Consider the following 19,430-nt stretch of genomic DNA (forward strand, 5'->3'; position numbering starts at 1 on the left):
GTTGATTTTGTTACATTTCAGCTGAGAAAATCTGCACAACAGACGAATTATCTTCCAGTTCAGCTGCCAGCAGTGAAGACACTGCGCCTGAGCAACCAGCACAAGGAGAAACTACCAACCATTATTCAATTATTGTGTTTGAGAATGCAAAGAGATTGTATTGTTTGTTTCTACAACTCCTCTGCCACAGAGTGAACTTTCACATACAGAGAGCAATAAAGTGAAACCAAAAAATGGGCACAACATGCTCCACACCAGCCTGTACAACCTCCAGAGCACTTAAAGGGAAACTTTGCCGATTTTCAACCAGCTCTGTGTCATCACAGTGTGTGCAAATTTGATTGCAAATTTGGTATTTGGCTTCCCACCCCTGTGCTGTGTCAGCCCGGAGCTCCTTGACAATACGTCGGCCAGCAAATGAGCAGGTTGTTCAGGGAGCCCACAACACACAGGGAAGACAAATACCAAACCCTGTTCATCTACACACGACAATGACACAGGGCTGGTTGAAAATCAGCAAAGTTCCCCTTGGGTAATAATATATTTTCATGTAATTTGTGTCAGTTTGTTAATTTGCAGGATGTTTCAATAAAATATTTATGTGGGCATTTCTGTCTCTCTGAAGCATCTCCTTCTAGTCACACCGTCACACAGTGAAAATTATCTTTAAAAATAAACATCAATGCATCAATAGTGTACAAACTGTAACATGACAGAAAAGACAACAAAATGGCGGTCAGCCAAACAAAGTTTAATAAAATACCTCGTTGGCTGCTTGTCATGAAAAGAGTTTCCCAAAGCTCTTAAAGTCCTTCAAACATTTCTCCAACTGTCTTTCCAACTACTTCAGCCTCAGACATTTACAAAAAGAATGCTGTGTCTAGCAAGACTTTCTCAACACTGCGCTGTACATGGTCCCACAGCGACTTCTGCCATAGCAGCACACCTCACAATGAACTTTAGTTCCACCACAGAAATCTTCCATAAGACTGAGATTTTAACCTGAATGAACTAAACATTTTGAAACAGCACTTACGCAGCGCTTTCTGTTTTATTGTATGTTATGCAAGACAAAATTAGTCCACCCCAGGACAGCATTTTGCAGTTCCTCTTTGCTAATAATTCAGAACAGTTAAGGATATTTCCGCAGACTTCCTGGAACATTTAATAACATTTCAGACTGAATATTTCTCCTAATAACAACACAGTTCTCCCTTGTTTAACCAAGTGCCACGAAACTTACTGTCATTACTGCCGTCTCACACACACACTCATGACACATGCAACTGATACTGCAAAGGCTACACACTCAGAGCACACACAGTTTTTATGGCCCAGAGAGAAGCATTAGTATTGATGAAAGGATCTATTAGAAAAAGCGGCTGAATGCAGGCTTGCGTTATTTCCCCTGAGAAACTCATTCTTAAGATGCCTCAACAACACCTCGCAATTCTGCGCACCAGGCCTGAACTCACAGATTGTTTATTTCAAATTAAATAGCTTACAGCCATTTCAATAAATTCTCAAAATAGTAAAAACATGTGAACATATCTTATTAAGCCCTTTTCCAGATTTTGATAAAACTGCACATGACAAATTGGATTTAGTGGTTGGTTAGAAAGTTTCACTGCAAACTGCAGAAAGTCATAGAGGGCGGCAAAGTGCGGCAACATTATTTCCTCTGAGAAAGGGGAGTTCAACGAGCAATATTGCACAGCAACACCTGTGGACTATAACTCAAAGTCTGTGCATTGTAAGCACGGAAGTTTAAGAAGACATCATATCAGGAGAAACTAAACTGATGTGGCAAATGTCACAATGCTTCTTTTCTCAAACTAATTAATCATCCGCTCATTGGTGGAAATTCTAAAGCATGAAAACATCTTTGCTCCAAACCAGGAAAGAATTCATTCATTTAATCATAGGGTGGCCCTTCTTAATTTTATCTGGGGCGCATTACTTTCCACAGCACTTTGGGCAGACAAATAAGGGCCGTAATTACAGTAATATACCATTTACAAGTTGTAAAATTAGGTTAATGTTTTTTCTTGGTTCAATGTCTCCCTACAAGGAGATTCACTAATGATGGATAGGCTTCCATTTTTAGCCATGCCATCGGCCTGGCTCTGCGGATGGCCGTGCTGGTCAGTCCACCACTTTTTTCTAGACTGAAATATCTCAACAAAGAAATACTTTCACTCCTATGATTACTCTGCCGATATTTTTTTAGATTAATACACAAATCGTTTAGCCTGAGTTTGCCTCTGCACTATGAAATGGATGTGCACATCATACTGCTACAGTCCCAAAAATTCATTCAGAACTTTTTGTAAAAGCTTTTCAAGACTCTTTCAAGAGTTATTTTAATCAAATTCAAGACTGATTATTCAAGCATTGCAGTTCAGTATAAAGTAAGTAGGATATATGAGGTCCCATGCAGATGTAGATTTTATGCAGGAATATGGTTGTTCAACATTTTGCTAACAGGTAAGTGCGAGTATAAAGTAAAAAAACACAGTATTAGGTTCAGTGGTAGGTTTAAAGATTTGTAACATGAATGGATGAATGAATGAATGAATTTTATTTTCGAACATGTATGTATAAAATAAAAAAACAAAATTAAAAAAAAAACCAAATATATCAAAAATGTAGACCTTCGCCCAAAACAGCTCGACTCATTTTGACAATAAATCAAAAGATGGATTAAGAAATTTGATAAAATATTTGTGACAGCTGAGATCCCAAATATAGGACAATGTAATATCCTTTGTAAAACATATACTGTACTGTACAATACTGAAAAACTAGTATTTCTGGTGCCGACTAGCAATGATGGCAGCATTTAATCAACTAGTCAACTAGTCTAATCGCACACATTCCATTCATGAAACTAGGCAAGTGTGTGTGAAGGGTGGTGAGGAATATGTAGGTCTTCATGAATGTGTCTTGGAAGTGCATTTTCATAAAAAAACCAAGCAATGTTTTTTTTTGTTTGTTTTTTTTTCAGACTGAGACAACAACAAGTCTTCCTACAGGGTTTTGTTCACCTGGATGTGCAGACTCTGATTAAGCTGACAGGCTTTAGAGGTAATATCTGCAATCAAAACAATCCAGATGATGACAGACAATTAGAAAATCATGATGTTCAGTATTATCAAATTACATGCTAAATAGGCTAAGTTTTGATGTGCCTCAAAATGATGTTTTAATTTTTGGACTGTGTCCCATTGTCAGCACATTTCAATTTCTCCTCTTCAATTTAAAATCTTCAGTCTTTCCACTACTTCCCAGATCTTTCTTTTGACCCTTTTGCTATCCACTGGCCTCAGACAGTCTGCCACAGATTATTTTCAAAAGTAATACATTTTTTTTTTTTTTAAAGATGATTCAAAGGATTAATGTTCTTATCATCAACATTATTTCTGTCCCTGCCCACTATCCCCCTCTATCTTCATCTCTGCCCCCGGCCTTCCCTTCATGTCTGACCATACAGAATGAGCCAGTTGATTAGAGCAGAAAAGAGGGTCCATCTACTGAAGAGGTTTCTGTCCCACACAACAGAACGCTGCAATTAACTCAAGTGTCATGACTCACTGCTGGGAGAGAGAGACAGAGGGAATAAACATGAATGCATGCCTAACATGCATATGTTTTCTTTGATGTCATCATGAACCACAGACCTGTGTATAGCTACCGTTGGGTATCGTTTGGGTTTTTTCCAATACCAGTGCCGTGCTGGAATCTAAATGTTGCCTGAACAAGGGCAGAAATATCACTAACAGCCATGACACCCACAGACAGGTGGACTGAGCAAGGAAAAATGTCTTAAACTTGTTATATTAATTAATGTTACCAACTTTTTCTCCTTAGAGAACAATCCCATACATAAATGTATATCCAATATATGATCAAATATGCGTAAGAGCCAGATATGTAGGCAAATTTTACTTAGCAGACATTAGTAGTATTTACCGTACTGTATGTAACCTGAGCTCAGTGTATAAAGGTAGGAAGGACATTCTTGCTGTCAGGTGTTTGACCCAGGAAGGGCAAATTGTTTTTGACCACTGTGGCATGAAGGTTGTGCAGTATGTTAAAAGTTGTGTGTTTGGTTTTGGATAAAATGAAAAAGTTGACATTTATTCAACCTTATGTGTGCTGGTATGAATATATACGATGATTGTGATGCAACTGGAGCATGCACTTCATTTTCTGAACACAACACAACCGAGGAAGCTTTGGCATCAACCGAGGCAAGCGCATCTGCCAGGTCAGGCCAGGTGAAACATCAGTAACTGCAAGTGACAGACTTAGCCCCTGCAATATGTAAACTACATACAGTAGTAGTATATGTCTGGATTACACATATATGCTTATAGATGTGATGTAAATATAAGTCACTATATACTGTATACTCATCAGACTGCATCCAGAACCCATTAAAACTTTTTTTAAAAAAAAGTCTAAATCAATAACATTCTGAATAAATAGTTATTTTTGCTAAAAAATGTTTTCATTTATCTGATGTCACACTGCCTATTAAAAAGTTATTAATGCTTATAGAAGTGGATTGATCTATTTAATGAAATAGGGATAGGAATCACGGCCATATGATATTACTACAATACTTGAATCACGATACAATATTATTGGGATTTTAAATATGTTGCTATAAGAAATATTGTGAAGAAATATCGTGATATATTGCAATTTATAACTTTTTTCAACTGCAAAATATGTCTCCAAAGGATGGCTTTGTCGACATCTGTATTATCGAATTAGACGTTTCATCTCATGTCAGTCACTGTAATTGCAGCACATTGTAAAAGCAACTGATTTTATTATTCTAGTGGGCTACTAAAAGTTTAATTTGTATTTGTGATGTTGATAATTAAAATAATAAAAAAATATCAATATTTGCCATCAATGTGTTGATGTGATACTGCATTAATATATGTTGCGATACTATACTGTATCGATTTCCCACCCCTAATGTGAAATGAAAACTGCGCTCTTAACATAGGGCCTTGAAGCCCTGGCATGTGTACTGTGCGCCCTCAAAAAAAAATTGAACCACTGAAAGCCAAGTGGCCTTAGCCCTAAATTTTGAAACTCCAGGCCTGGGCTGAACTGATATTTCAAATTAAAAAAAAAAAAAAAAGAAAGAAAAAAACACCATAAAACAACAAAGAATGTCTTTCTTTTTTACAAAAGCAAAGTTAATCTTTAAATTAAACAATATATTAACTCTTCATAAATTTAAGTATATTAAAATCTATAAAAAAAATAATATTTATATTTCTTTCTTTTATTTTTATTTCATTTTCTCTCACTATGTTTATGTCATGCACCAATACACCAGAACAAATTCCTTGTATGTGGAAACCTACTTGGCAATAAACTGGATTCAGATTCTTGAAAACAAAACAAATTTACATAATAAATAAAACCCAACCACAATAATTTACTACTAAATAAAAGTTACAGCAGGCCTACTACTAACAGCAAATTTTTTTAGGTTTATAATCGTAGCCATCAAAGGCTAGAGTGGTTATGAATACAGCTGTCACTAACATCAGCATAAACCAGCCATCAATATTCTGTATTAACTGCATATGGTGTAGAGCGAGACCACACAGAGTTCCCCAAGAAACAAATAATAACGTTACAAGCCAATGAATATGTGAATAAGCAGTGAGCAAGATAAAGGTTGTGTTTACATCACTGAAGTCAACAGAAAATTTCCATATTATTCTTAAACCAAAACACAACAACCACCTCAGGGGAAATATGTAAACCATGTCAACCTATGACTTACACAGTTTACTCACAAAACGCCAACATGGATATATTTTAACCACTAACTACATCAATTAGCATACTAATACTATAAAACCAATGTACACCCAAGAAAACAACCAAAGGAGCCTAAACACTGCAGGAAAATTATTCCCAAAACAAGCTGGGCACATAGTTAATTAGATATCAGCAGCAGCTGGCAGTTAGCAACTTCACACAACGAGCACATGAACACATGAGCAACAAGTGAAAAAGGCCAAAACATTATCCGACAGCACACGTTAGGACAAGCAGCAAAGACTTAGCTTGTTGAGGCGAAACAGTGGTCCTCCTCTTCATCACAATGGAGAGTAAATCCTTCAGAGTTGGTCCAGCACAGACAAAAACACCGCGGCCATGACACCTCTGACCTTTGAGGTGTGTTTGAGGCGCAGCAGGTGATCCAACAAACAGCAAACAGTCTGCAGGTGTGGCAAAGGCAGGCAGGATTTACATTTAAGATATCAGCAATGCATTCACAACGTTATTTCAATTGAAGATGTCTAAAATAAAACTACAGATGGTCCAGTGAAATCTACGAAATGTTTAAAGGTCTTGCAACATGCAGCAGATGCAAACTCAGTTATTTCCTCCATCAAACCATCCTGCACAAAAACATGTCAAAAGTACTGCTATACAGTGTATTGTAAAAATGCGCAATTAATAAGAGCTACTAATACTATCTACAAAAATTACATATGCAGTGCAAGATAAATAACTTTACCTGCACTGAATGTGGGCTACCTAATAAAATATTACAGACATTAACATTAGTTGAATGCACATGTGGGCACCATTATTGGTTGCCAAGTGAATGTGTGGCTAATTTACTGCAAGTTACGTATCAATAATAGCTACATTAGTGTTGGTTGGTTCATCAACACTTGCTAATCGTCCCATTTTCACCACCAAGTGTTTGTTTTCATTCCATGCAATTACTGAAATATTTATCTTATGTCTACAACCATAGCTCCATTATCGCAGGGCTAACACAGAGAGGCAGACAGACATTCACACTCACATTCACACCTATGACCAATTCAAAGTCACCACTTAACCTAACATGCATGTCTTTGGATTGTTGGAGGAAGCCGGAGCAGCCTTAGGGCCCACGCTGATGTGGGGAGGGGGTCCCACCCTGGGCCCAAAGCAGGAACCCTCTTGCTGTGAGGTGACAATGCACCACTGCACCACTTTGCCATGCCGTGCACATCATCTTTTTAGGCATGTCCTTTACTGAAGTGAAGTGCAATCACTGGCGACAGTAACCAAACAATAAGTTTTAACACTAGTTAATTAATGGATCCTAATTTTAGCCTACGTTACACTCATATTAGGCTCTAGTTTCCTGCTTTTTATGTGGAAGTAATGAGAGACAGTATAGAGGTTGACATTGGTTGTACCTTCTCACAGCAGTCGAGCAACAGTTTCTGCTGGGATACAGCAACACCACTTGCACAAACCCCGTCCAGAACTGCACTACACCATAATATTAGAACCAGTAATAATAATAATGGTAATTTATTTTGTTCATTTATGATTATATTTGCTGATGATTATTTCAGACAGCGGTGTGTGGTTGCTTGTAGTAGCACAGCACTTTTTTCCCTTCTATCTTTTTAAATCTTTTCTCTCCAGCTCAATATGTTTTATCAATTATTGCCGAGCTGCACAAACATGATCCAACAGATTATAAGAAAGTGCTCATGAGGGGCTGCTCCAAAAGTTCACAGTTATTTCATCAAATTTTCAGGAGCAAAAAGCAACAAACAGAACAAACACAGCTCCAAGACCTTCAGAGGGTGCGTTTGTTTTTTCCACCAGTCGATATGTCATTTGTGAGTGTAGAGGTGCTCACGGGCTTTAGTAGCTTCTCTATAAAGAGTGGGAGAAATAGCCTCAGTTCCAGTGGAGCTGTGGCTCAAATGTCTGAAGAAATTAAGAAGTGGAGGAAAATAATTTCCAACTGATAACAGACAAATGGCAACAGGCCTTTTTTGCACAGTAGACATTTTGACTTGTCATAGCACAGCACAGGTGGAGAAGCACTATGATCATGACAATGGCTCTGTTCTATTCAAGTGTCCAGTGAGCCGTAACATAATAATAATAATTACTGTTCATTTCTGTTGTTCCATGAACAGACCTTTACCCCAAGAGGTCCTATAGGATGCAAGCTCACTGTGTGTGTTTGTATGATTCTGAGGAGAAATGTGCACTATTTAATCACTGTATCAACTATTATATGTGTGAGATAGGCTACAAGCTAAATGTAGCTCAGTCTGTAGAGGGCATCACCCTGACTTGCTTCATTCCTCTGGTGTCACCTGTCCAGAAACTGAACCCAAATTTGTTCAGCAGCACCCACTTTGATTGGAACGTGTATTGCAGGGATACTTGCTTTGCCGAGGGGCCACTTTCGCAAAATGACAGGAGGCCAGGGGCCACTTAATAAACAAACATTGATATTGTTTTTCAGTATAATAAATGATTTGCCTGTCCTCAATCATCTTTGCCAAGAGACAGGTCAGGTGTACACAGGGGCATTTTTAGGATTTGCTTAGCCCAAACTTATGTCAGGGGTTTCTGGGGGATCCTAGTGTCGTGGTTTTAGGCCTCTGTGAACAGTTTACATGCATGTCTGCAAAAACATAGATGCTTCACACAATTCTTCCTCCCAGCAGCACAGAGGATCCAACAATCAGCACAGTTTCAAGGTGGACACCCAGGATTAGTGTCACGAGTTCAGTATCCAACCAAATGTCTCCCTGTTTGTTCCTGAGATGTTACATTGAGTAATGGCCAGAAAAGAGTTTTAAGCAGAACATTATGATGTCGCAGTGAAGCTAACCTTTGACCTTTTGGATACAAAATGTCATCACTTTTTATAATCTCTTAGACATGTACGTGAAATTTTGTCATAATTAGTGTATGAATTTTTGAATTATTATGATCTTTGACCTTTCACCACCAAATTCTAATCAGTTTGTTCTTGAATCAATGTGCATATTGTGCCACATACAAGGAAACTCCTTTGGGCCTTCTTGATATGTTGCATTCAGTGACCTTTGACCTTTGATGACCAAAGTCTAATCAGTTCATCATTGAGTCCAAGTGAACATTTGTGCCAGACGGACAGACAGATGAATGGACAGACAGACAACTGGAAAATATCATGCCTCCGTCCGCGGCTATTGCTGGCGCAGAGGCATAAAAACCACTGTGAATCAATATATTTTCATTGTAAATTAGAAAATGGTCGATGGGCCACATTTGGCCCGCAGGCCAGTATTACTGTGAGTATTACTGGTGTATCTTTTGGAAAATTGACAATAGCAAATGCCAAGTTAATGCAACAGAATTGTAGGCAAATATCCATGCAGTGTATAAAAATAATCATGCTGATTGCATGTGGAGGTTGTAGAAGAATAAAGAGTACTGTGGTACATGTGTACATGAGTGGAGGGATGTGAGAGGGCAGGTAAAAGAAAAGTGTGATCCAGATTAAAGTTTGTAAAACAGAGAATGTAGCATCATCGCTCCTGTTATTTATTTATAGACTCTTCATCTTTTCCCCCAGAACAGCAGACAGAAGCTGTTTGATGAGGCCTACAGCTGTACTTCTGTAATGAAACCCTGTGGGAGAGGAGCGCCATTTGTTCAGCTGACTGTTTGCACAAAAGCACACTCAGTGTCTTAGAATCTACGGATGAGATTTTGAAACACAGTGGAGCAGGTAAACAGTAAATGTTTTCCACAAAAGGTGAAGCTATGTTGTAGAGCAACTGGCTGGATATGTTTCCTTTATCCTCTCAACCTTGCACAGTTTCATTATTCATGACAGTTCAATGTTGTTGTGCACCCCAAAAGCTGGTCAGGAGGTTTGAACATGGCGAGCAATTTCAGAATGCTGTGTCTGTGCACATGTCTGGTGGAAGTAAGACAGGTGCTGATGACAGCATGTAGGTGATTCTCCCATCAAAAGTGAAACACCTGCTAATGACAGTGTTAGGACACAGGCTAATGTTAGACTCATTAACATACTGGAGTAGAGCTAAAAACACACAGACAGAAAGTCTCTCTCACAGTTACATTTAACACGCTGCCAGTGTAACCTGTCTGCAGCAGTACTCTTGTGACCCTTGAAGTCATTTTAACATTGACAGAACAAAATGGTTAAATGTATCCTTGATCTCTTGAAAAGTAAATATACAGGGAAGTATCCATCAGTACAGTTTTGAAATTACCACATGATAGTTAGATAGTTGCATGCATTATTCATTTTGTTAGTCAATATTGTTTATTTCTGACTGGTTTCAGTTTCACACTCTGAAAACTTGGTCCACTGTTGCCTTAGTGTTGTACTCCAAGGACATCTGAAAACAATGACAAAACAGACCCACACAGTATAACTTTATCCATTTAAGCCTGTGTGTCAGCAAAGATCCCTGGGGAGCTAAAGTTTCAGGTCCTGGACTACACAAAGCTTAAGAGTGAAAACATTTTTCAAAAATGCTTCAGAGCCTTCCTGTGACCTCGCCAGCAGCTGAACGACTGGAGAATTTTAAATGATTTGGACAAGACCTGCAAGCAAATCAGGATCTAAATAGACATAACAGGAATTCTGGCAAGTGGAGCACAGTTGTGTGTGTCTATGACTTGCTGCATACCAAACACTCTATTTGACTAATTATTTTTTCTCTCAAATAGTTTTGTGATTTGACTTTTGAAGTAAGGACACTGTTGAGGTAACACTTAGTTATGTGGATAAAGAAGTCAATCACTGATTAGTTGATGCTTTTAAAAGAGAGTTCAAATCTAAAGGCAGAGCTTGCAGCTTTAAGGTGCAAGGTTATCAGTGAGGTTGACAATGTCAAGTACTTGGGAATCATTGCAGACTCACTTAAACAAGTATGTAATATCTGAAAAAAAAAGAAGCAAATTTTAACTGCTTCAGACCTATCAGAAAGTATCTTCCACTCAGCATGGCCCAGCTCTGTATGCATGCCATGGTATTCTCACACCTCACACACCACAAGCTTCACAGTCACCTATAAAACCCACCATATCACTGAATAACAAGGCAATAAAAATTATGATCAAACAAACACTGAAGTGGCATCAAAAACACAATATGTTCAAAAGCTTCATAGTTATTCTAACTTAAAGGTCCACTGTGTAAGACTTACAGGGATATATATTATCAGAAATGGAATATAATACAATGAGGATGTTTTCTATAGTGTATAATCACCTGAAAATAAGAACTGTTGTGTTTTCTTTACCTTAGAATGAGCCATTTATATCTACATAGGGAGCAGGTCCTCACCTATGGAGATCGCCATTTTGTACTGCCATGTCTCTGCAGTAGTCCAGAACGGACAAATCAAACACTGACTCTAGACAGGGCCATTTGTGTTTTTCGTGTTTTTGCATTTTCGCATTGGCCATATTTAGCAGCCCTTCCAAAATGAAAGCATCAGAAAAACACTGATTTTTTTTTAACAGTAAACTGCTTTATTTAGTGTTTTTAGTGGTTTAAATCACCAAGTCTGTTTGTTATTGAGAGGAAGAGACCTCTGAGGATAATTTTGCTCCCAGTAAAAACCTCCTGAATGTCTGGATCTTAAGTTATCTGAGAAAAAAAGGTAAGCCCACATTTGCAGGTGCTGTGTTGGCGAAACACTGACATCAAGTGTTTCAGTGTTTCAACTGGTTTAAATCACCTGGTTGTTTTTTGTTATGTTTTTGTTTTTTGGAGAGGAAGTGACCCTCCTGGATTTATTTTTATGTATGGGTGTGCGGATGACTTTCTTTCGTTTATCTAGCCACTTGTGAATGTATTTTTTTTCCCTCTCTTTTTACTATTTTAACATTTAAGAAGCCTCTTGTGGGCAGGTGTTGCAAATTAGCATTTCACTAAACACAGGGTGTCTGGTTCTTGTGCATAAATGTATAATTTTAATTTTATGTTACAGTTACAGTGCGAAATATATTGCATATCACACATGAAAGATTTAAAGTGTCACCATAGATGAATGATTAGGTTTGTGATATCTATTATTCACAACAACCACACAAACCACAGCATCATGTATTTGACGAATCATACTGTTAATAATGAAACAGAGAAATCTTTCAGGCTGAGAGGCAAAAACATTTTCTCTCTAAACTCTATCAGCAGCAGTTTTTCCTCCAACATGCCAGTGGTCACTTCGGATTAATTTGATCAGAACTCCATCAGTGATCACGGGTGGTATGAAGAAAAGAAAGCACCAGAGAGAAATTTCCTCTATGAAACTGTAATGGCCTGTCATACCTAAACTATGCCCCTGGTTTTGATCAGCCGGAGTCATTTCACCCTCTGTGAAATTGGAGAAGCATTAAACTGCATCTTGCTTCAGCTCTGTTAGAAAGAAAGGCTGCAACACAGTGACTGACTGGAAATATGTTTTTTACTTACTGTTGTCATCTGTATATATATATATACAGGGTACAAATTCACAGGAGATGTCCTTTCACTCCTCTGTACTTCAATGTGTCTTCACCTCCCTGTCTCAGTGTATTCATATCTGTCCATCTATCAGTGTGTGTGTGTGTGTGTGTGTGTGTGTGTGTGTGTGTGTGCGTGTGCGTGTGTCACTTAGATGCTCAGACACGCAGTAATGCTTTCTACTTTTAAAGAGCCTTTCAGCCTCTCTTTTCACTGCCTCAAACCACCAAAACTCTGTGTGTGTGTGTGTGTGTGTGTGTGTGTGTGTGTGTGTGTGTGTGTAGGTGTGTGTGTATTCCCCGTTTTGTTTCTCACACAGGTGAGCAAAGAGGAGGCGACACAATTAAAGCTGTCACTTTTGTCATGACCCTTTTTTCCACATAGTTTAGTGTACGTGTGCGTTTGTGCGATTGCAGTATGTGTGCGCGTTTGCGTCCTCAATTGCGTCAGTGCTGTCGGTTTCTGCGCCAGCAATAGGCTCCTCCCACGTGTCCCAGCCCCTCCCCCTTCCTGTGTGTCAGTATAAACCATGATCTCCTCTCTGGCACACTCACTCACAGCCTGAACACTGGAGGAGCAAAGCTCAGCATCTTCAGACTCAGCATCTTCTGCTCCACGCCAACTGCAGGTAAGAAGAAAAAACTGATTCTGAAATTTATGGCATTAATTGCTTCCAGTTTTTATGTTACAGATGGACAAATGATACTGTAGGTAACCCACTCTTTAAAGGCGTTTTCTTTTTCTTTTTGTAATCATTTGTCTTCTTTGTTTTTCATATCTCTCAACACAGATACAGAAACTATACCTTTAACCTGAAAAGTTGAGAGGAAGAGGTGTATTTTTTATATTTTGTTCTCACATTTACTTTTATTCATTTTTTTCCTTTCATGATTTCTCTTTTATTTATTTTTTTTACCCAAGTTTCTTCACTCTATTTAGTAATAGCTTAAAGGGAACAAATACTCTAAAACATGTGTAGATATATGAGACAAGTGTTGAAGTACGTTAAGGACATTTCAAATATGTAATAATGAATGAGTGAATAATGAAAGGTGGCTGATTTACTGTTAAACTGTTAATCAAGCTGTTCAATCTTACTGTCTGAGTCCACAAAAAATCAGATGATGACATTGGAATTTTTGATTCTTCTCTTTAGTTTTGCCTGAAGTGTGTAATATTAGTTTATATTATACAATATTTTTATGCATGTTCGGTACTCTAGTTATTATTTCAGCAAAAATTATGGGGAGAATTGTGCTCACTGATAAAAGTAAGGAAAAAAGTGCAATTTAGTGTCCAAAAAAGGTGAAATATTCATCTCCATGCAATAACTGACCATGGAGGTGTTTTAGATAAATAAATAATTCATATTTTTCCTCTCTTTTTCTCCATCAGTACAGGAGAGGAGGGGAGACGGCTTTCACACACATTACAGTACCACATCATTACCAGTCCACTGAATAATGAATTAGAGACAATGACCAGCTGCTAACAGGAATTATATTAGCATCAAGTGAATGACTATTTACACCTCCACTGTGTCGATTTAAACACAATTATTCAAATGGACATGTATTGTGGTACAATGATAAAATTACACAGATATCATTTTAGATATAATTTGATTTATAACCACACAGTTACAGGCTTTCATTTCAATATTCTGTGCTGTATGTTGATGGAGAGAGCTGATAGTGTGTGTAATCATAATGTCTGTTGAACAATAACTAGAAGAGTTACTGTACCATTCAGTTTTTATTCTGTGTCTGTATGGAGAGAAGGTTATTTGTTGAAGTATCCACTGAAATATAAAAGTAGTTGCCGTGGGACTTCTCCAGTCTGATCTCTCTGTTATACCCTCCTGTGAGTGCACTTTCCGATGCAGCCAAGAGGACCATGCTTTGACTTGGTAAAGAACCAGAGATCTGGACTAGACAAAGAAAAGAGCGAGCAGTTGAGTAAAGACTCTGAGTAATCACAAACAAATGTATCCACAGAGATCCATGGAGAGCTCTGTGCTGTAAGAGAAACATTGAGACAGACAGAGAGAGTGGAGTTTTGAATTATTGGAGATGGAACGCCTCAGAGCGACTAGTGTTGTTGGTTTTATCTAATTGGATGATTTGCTCAGAAAGAATCCTCTGGCATTAAGCATCATCCATCACAACTAATATGCTGCTTCGCCAGGCTCTTAGATTAATCAGAAATTAGCAGATCAGTCTGAAAAATGTGACGTTATGCCATCTTTTATTCACTTTTTCCTTCTTCACTGATATAGAACAGCTTTTTCATACAAAATATAATATCAAATCTGCAATCACTGTTGATTATCTAAGCAGATAAACAGCAGATTATGAGGAGATGAGGGCTGCAAGAAAGAAGAAGAAGAAAAATGATGTAATTCATTCTGTCAGTGCTGTCGTGTCAACATTGACTCTCATGTAAACCTTGTTAAAAACAGCACAAAGAGCAAAATGGAGATTTAGAAATAATTGGTGTGTTTTCCTTTGGGATTCTGCCAATGCTGACAGTGTACATTCATCAAGACTACGCCACACACCAACTCCGCCTGTGTGTGTGTCAAATGCTAAATTGTTCCCTCACTTTGTGACAGGCTGAGCAAAGGGAGTGTGTAAGAAAGACAAAATGATGTTTGCCTTAGGTTCCAGCTGAACCATCAAAGGTTACCCCCTTCACGCACACACACACAAACCCACCCACACACACCACCACCTCCACCACCACTCACTGTGCTTCAACGCCTGTGAAATGATTTATTGCTGCTTTCTGTAAAACCCAGATTGTGTGTGAATTTTCCCCTCAGAAGCACATTTTTAATGAAGGGGAGGGAGACAATAAAAAAGAAAAACAGGCAGTGGAAAGACAGTAAAGTGCAACTGAGCTAATAGGAAATGACCGCACTAGGTTTTGTGGATTTCTTTTTACTTGGCCATAACCAGCTAATAATCTCTCTCTCTCTCTTGTCAGTCATGAATGTAGGTATCTGTGTGTGCGTTCTCCTGGCTGCTCTGTCCAGCGGTTCCCTGAGTCTGCCCTCACAGTCCATGGTAAGATACACAAACACTCACACACACACACACACACACACACACACACACACACACACACACACACACACACACACACATTCACAGTCCTATAGAGGGGGAGCACCATAACTGTCCCCCCATTCCAATGGAGTTTATGTGGAGACCATTAGAGTTAGAAAGCATGAAGAAGAAGAGAGAGATTTGTTTATTCTCCTCTGAGGTTTTTTTTTTTTTGGCTTATTGTTTATTTTTGTCTATTTCTCATTAGCTCTTGTTCTAGTGAGTTAGTGGGGGATGACAGGGAAAGCTTGTATGCAGCAACTGTAGCAGTGTCCTCAAATCTGTCTGCATGGATTTGTGAGAAAAAAAGAGAATTTCTCCGAGATATCCATCACATCTAAAGGATTCTAATGAGAGAAACACTTTAGAGTATTTAACAATACATTTCTTCATACAGTAAATACAGGAGACCCACGATGGAAAGCGATAAGTGTTTCAATCCTGCTAGATTCACTGAGTACTAAGCACGAGGAATGTCCAAACACAGTCTCAAAAAATGTCTTCTTATTCTTAATTGGTGGAAATGGTTGTGCTACAGATATATATATTTAATTTTTATATTATGATTATTTCTGATTTTGATTTTAGATCTGTTCCTCATCCCTCTTCTTGCTTTTTTTCTTATAATCTCTAGTCACAGAGAGCTGAGGGTGAGGCTCTGGTCTCAGACAGCATGTCTCCCGCCTCAGCCCACCACACACGCCAGGCCCGCTCAGCTCCAGCGCCCCCCACAGGGCGCCTAGCCAACTACAACGAACCCCAGGAGGACGCAGATGCTCGTAACAGCCTGAGCCAGCTACTGGCCAGACTCATCTCCAGGAAAGGTGAGCGGTTGCATGTACAGCATGAGACTGATAGGAAGTGTAATTGGAGCGAAAGTCTTTCCCTTTGGTCATCTCACCTCATTACACACACACAGCATTCCTCTCGTCTTATCTCGCTCCTGGTCTTGTTATTTCCATCTTCCCAACATCCATCCATCTGGAAAATCAGCCGTCACTCATGCTGAGTCTCAGTCCCACCATCTGGCATTTTCCTGCCTCCCTCTAGCTCTATCTCTCTCCTCCCTCCATCTTTCCATACCTCCTCCTTGTTGCCTCCTCCTCCACCGCCTCTCTGCTCCCTCTGTCACTGTGTGTCTCTGTTCCTCTCTCAAGTCAACACTGTGTGACTGGGAGACCTGCTGAGCTCACTGGTCTCATTGAAACACACAAAGACGGCAGTGGAAACAAAACAAGTCAGCATGTGTTACTTCAACAGCCTCATTCAGAGTTATACATTTTCATTATACTGTACAGTCAGGAAAAAGCGCACTGCCGAGCAGAATGACATCTTCCTATCCTCATCACATCATCAGCGTCATGAAGAGTGACGAGTGTGCTTCTCTATCCCCTCCAGGCTCTCTCTACCACACCAGATCCTCCCTTAGCAGCAGAGCCAGCGGTCCAGCCCCCGGCCACAGGATAAAGGACAGAGACTACATGGGCTGGATGGACTTTGGACGACGCAGTGCAGAGGAGTACGAATACTCCTCCTAAAGGCAATGGCTTGCTTTCGCTGAAACCTGAGTTACAACCCTCATCACCGCCAATAAACATCTACAAAAAATAATTAGCCCTTTTCACACTGCACTTACTGTAACCAAGGGCTGACTTGACTGGATCCCAGAGTGAGTTTAGCATCATTATATATAAGCAGAGAGGAGGAAAATATCCCCAACAGGGCAAATCCTGCAATCTATGGACCCTGAATCTCCATGCTGAAGTTAAGAGCACTTTTCAAACCACTCCCACTGTATGTCATAACTGTATTTAAACACAAATGCTGAGGATATGGCTGAAAATACTCTATATTGTTATAAGTGTCAGGAAATCCTATGAAAAAAATAAAGATCAACAGATCTATCTCGATACTTTCTGACTTCTCTACCCTGTGTGTGACTCCCAGCCTCAAGCCCCTTTTGTTCCTACAGTACTGAAGACATGAATTATTAAAAACACCTCACACATTTCTGGTTTCATTTTTAGAAAGACCACTAGCAGCTATATTTAAAAAAAAACATCACTCGAACAGTGTAATGGTGTGACTCATAAACGGGCTTTGTTGTTTTTGGACAACACTGGAGCTCTATGACACAGAGGGTAATTGAGGCTTTGACTATTTATGAGACCTTTTAATTTATTGTTGGCATTTTTTCATGGGATTTGTTGATAATATGAAGAATATAGAATATCACCAGACCCACAGTATCCTTTAGGTCCAACAGGAGACAAACACAAGGTTATGTTCACTGTTGTTAACAGCATAGCAGACATTTGCTCATTGGTTTTGTGCAACATTAAGTAATGTGTTTTTTGTTATGTTTTTAAGTGGATATAATATTAATTGGCTTTGAACAATTGGAAAAGAAAAAGTATATACATTTCTGCCCTATTCTCAGTGTTTTAAGACTCAAAATTATGTTGCTTGAAGTATTGTTTAAGTGTCTAATTTTACTGACAATTCAGAATGTATTAAAGGCCTTATATTGGACTTTAATGAGCCACGTAGGTGTCGTTGGCAAATTGGACCAAAAGTGGATCTTTGATTGCATTCAGCTAACTGCAGCCCAGAGCTTCAATTCACTTCAACTTAACAAAAGTACACCATAAAAAAGTCTTTTCATTTCAAACCATCTGCAACAAAAACAGCACGATACATTACATTAACGTACCAGTATGGAGTCAGTAAGGGGCTAAAACAGCACCAACTTTCACCCCAACCCTGCCTGCTGAAGGGAACCCTGGGCTAAAACTGTGCAGTGTGAAAAGCACAAGATATGTCTCAGAAAGCACAAGGTGTTGTCTACTGTTTATGAGATGCTTGGGAGTCTCTCTATCATTACATAATGGACCTCCGTGGCAGGAATCGGGATAACAAGTCTGTAGATAGGAATAGAAGAGTGTTTTTGTTCTTTTTTTGGGAAGATTATGTATGTATGCACTCTTAAAGGTTAAGTCTCTGTGATATGTTTCTAACAACTTTCAGTTTCAATGATATTCAAAATAAAGCTCCATTTTCCTCTTACATCAGCAAGAAATGCAAATGTTTTCTTTTTTAGTATTACAGAGTTATTATGTTTCAAAGGCACAGTTGATGGGCTCATCCCAAGCGTTTCACATAGTCTCTGCCTACTGTGTCTGTCTATGGGTGTCCTTCTACATGAACATTTGGCGTAAATCACCAGGGCTACATGAAAGCTAGGATATTGTGAGTAGTGTCTAGTGTTTACATAAATCAGGCTTTTGTAAAACTTGGAGTAATGAGCCAGTTTCCTGCGTTAGAGGTGGCTCTGAAACACATCTTAAATTTTAATTGGTTATGTAAGTTATAAAAGATTAATGTCAGCCATCTTGGGTGGTTAATTGTTGATTGAACAGAAGCTGCTGTAAAGAATGAGATATCAGTCCTCCTGGGAACTGAAACTATAAGCTTTACCACACTACAGAAAGTGAGGGGCTTTCCACAGATCCTACAGTGGACTTAAACTCTAATACCAGATCTTAACATGACTTTATGTCTCCAGCTGAATTAAATCAAATGCTAATGAGGAAAGAGCAAAAGGTGAACACCAAGTGAAAGTGAATGATTCTCTGCCACACAGCTGAACATAAACCTGAATGCACCCCATTTGTGGTGAAAATGTAATAAAATCAAGCTTTTAGTTTGCAAACACAACAACAGAAAATAGATGATCCTGTATCTGATGTAAATTTGTTTGTAAAACAGATAGGAAGCGATACAAGAGTACTTGTTATAATTTGATGAATTTGATGAATTTTATTTGTTCAAAGTGAAGCAAAGACATCTTAATTTAACAATTAGGATGCTCTGGAAATAAATAAATAACACTCACAAATAACACTCAATTGCCTTCACACACATCCTGCTGCATACTGTCCACACATGCATGCAGACAGGAGATGATCTGCTCTATCTCCATTACACAA

General features: G+C 38.8%; 1 protein-coding gene across 1 annotated transcript; it reads left to right on the plus strand.

The window, feature by feature from the left end:
* Nucleotides 1-12,897: 12,897 nt before the first annotated feature.
* On the plus strand, nucleotides 12,898-18,520 carry LOC125893071 (cholecystokinin-like). The gene is made up of 4 exons (XM_049583535.1): nucleotides 12,898-12,959; nucleotides 15,320-15,399; nucleotides 16,076-16,265; nucleotides 16,840-18,520. Exons 2-4 carry the CDS (start codon nucleotides 15,322-15,324, stop codon nucleotides 16,977-16,979), a joined length of 408 nt encoding a protein of 135 aa, XP_049439492.1. The 5' UTR covers nucleotides 12,898-12,959; nucleotides 15,320-15,321; the 3' UTR covers nucleotides 16,980-18,520.
* Nucleotides 18,521-19,430: the final 910 nt, after the last annotated feature.

This window comes from Epinephelus fuscoguttatus, linkage group LG8, assembly GCF_011397635.1.
Source record: "Epinephelus fuscoguttatus linkage group LG8, E.fuscoguttatus.final_Chr_v1".
Taxonomy (NCBI): Eukaryota; Metazoa; Chordata; class Actinopteri; order Perciformes; family Serranidae; genus Epinephelus; species Epinephelus fuscoguttatus.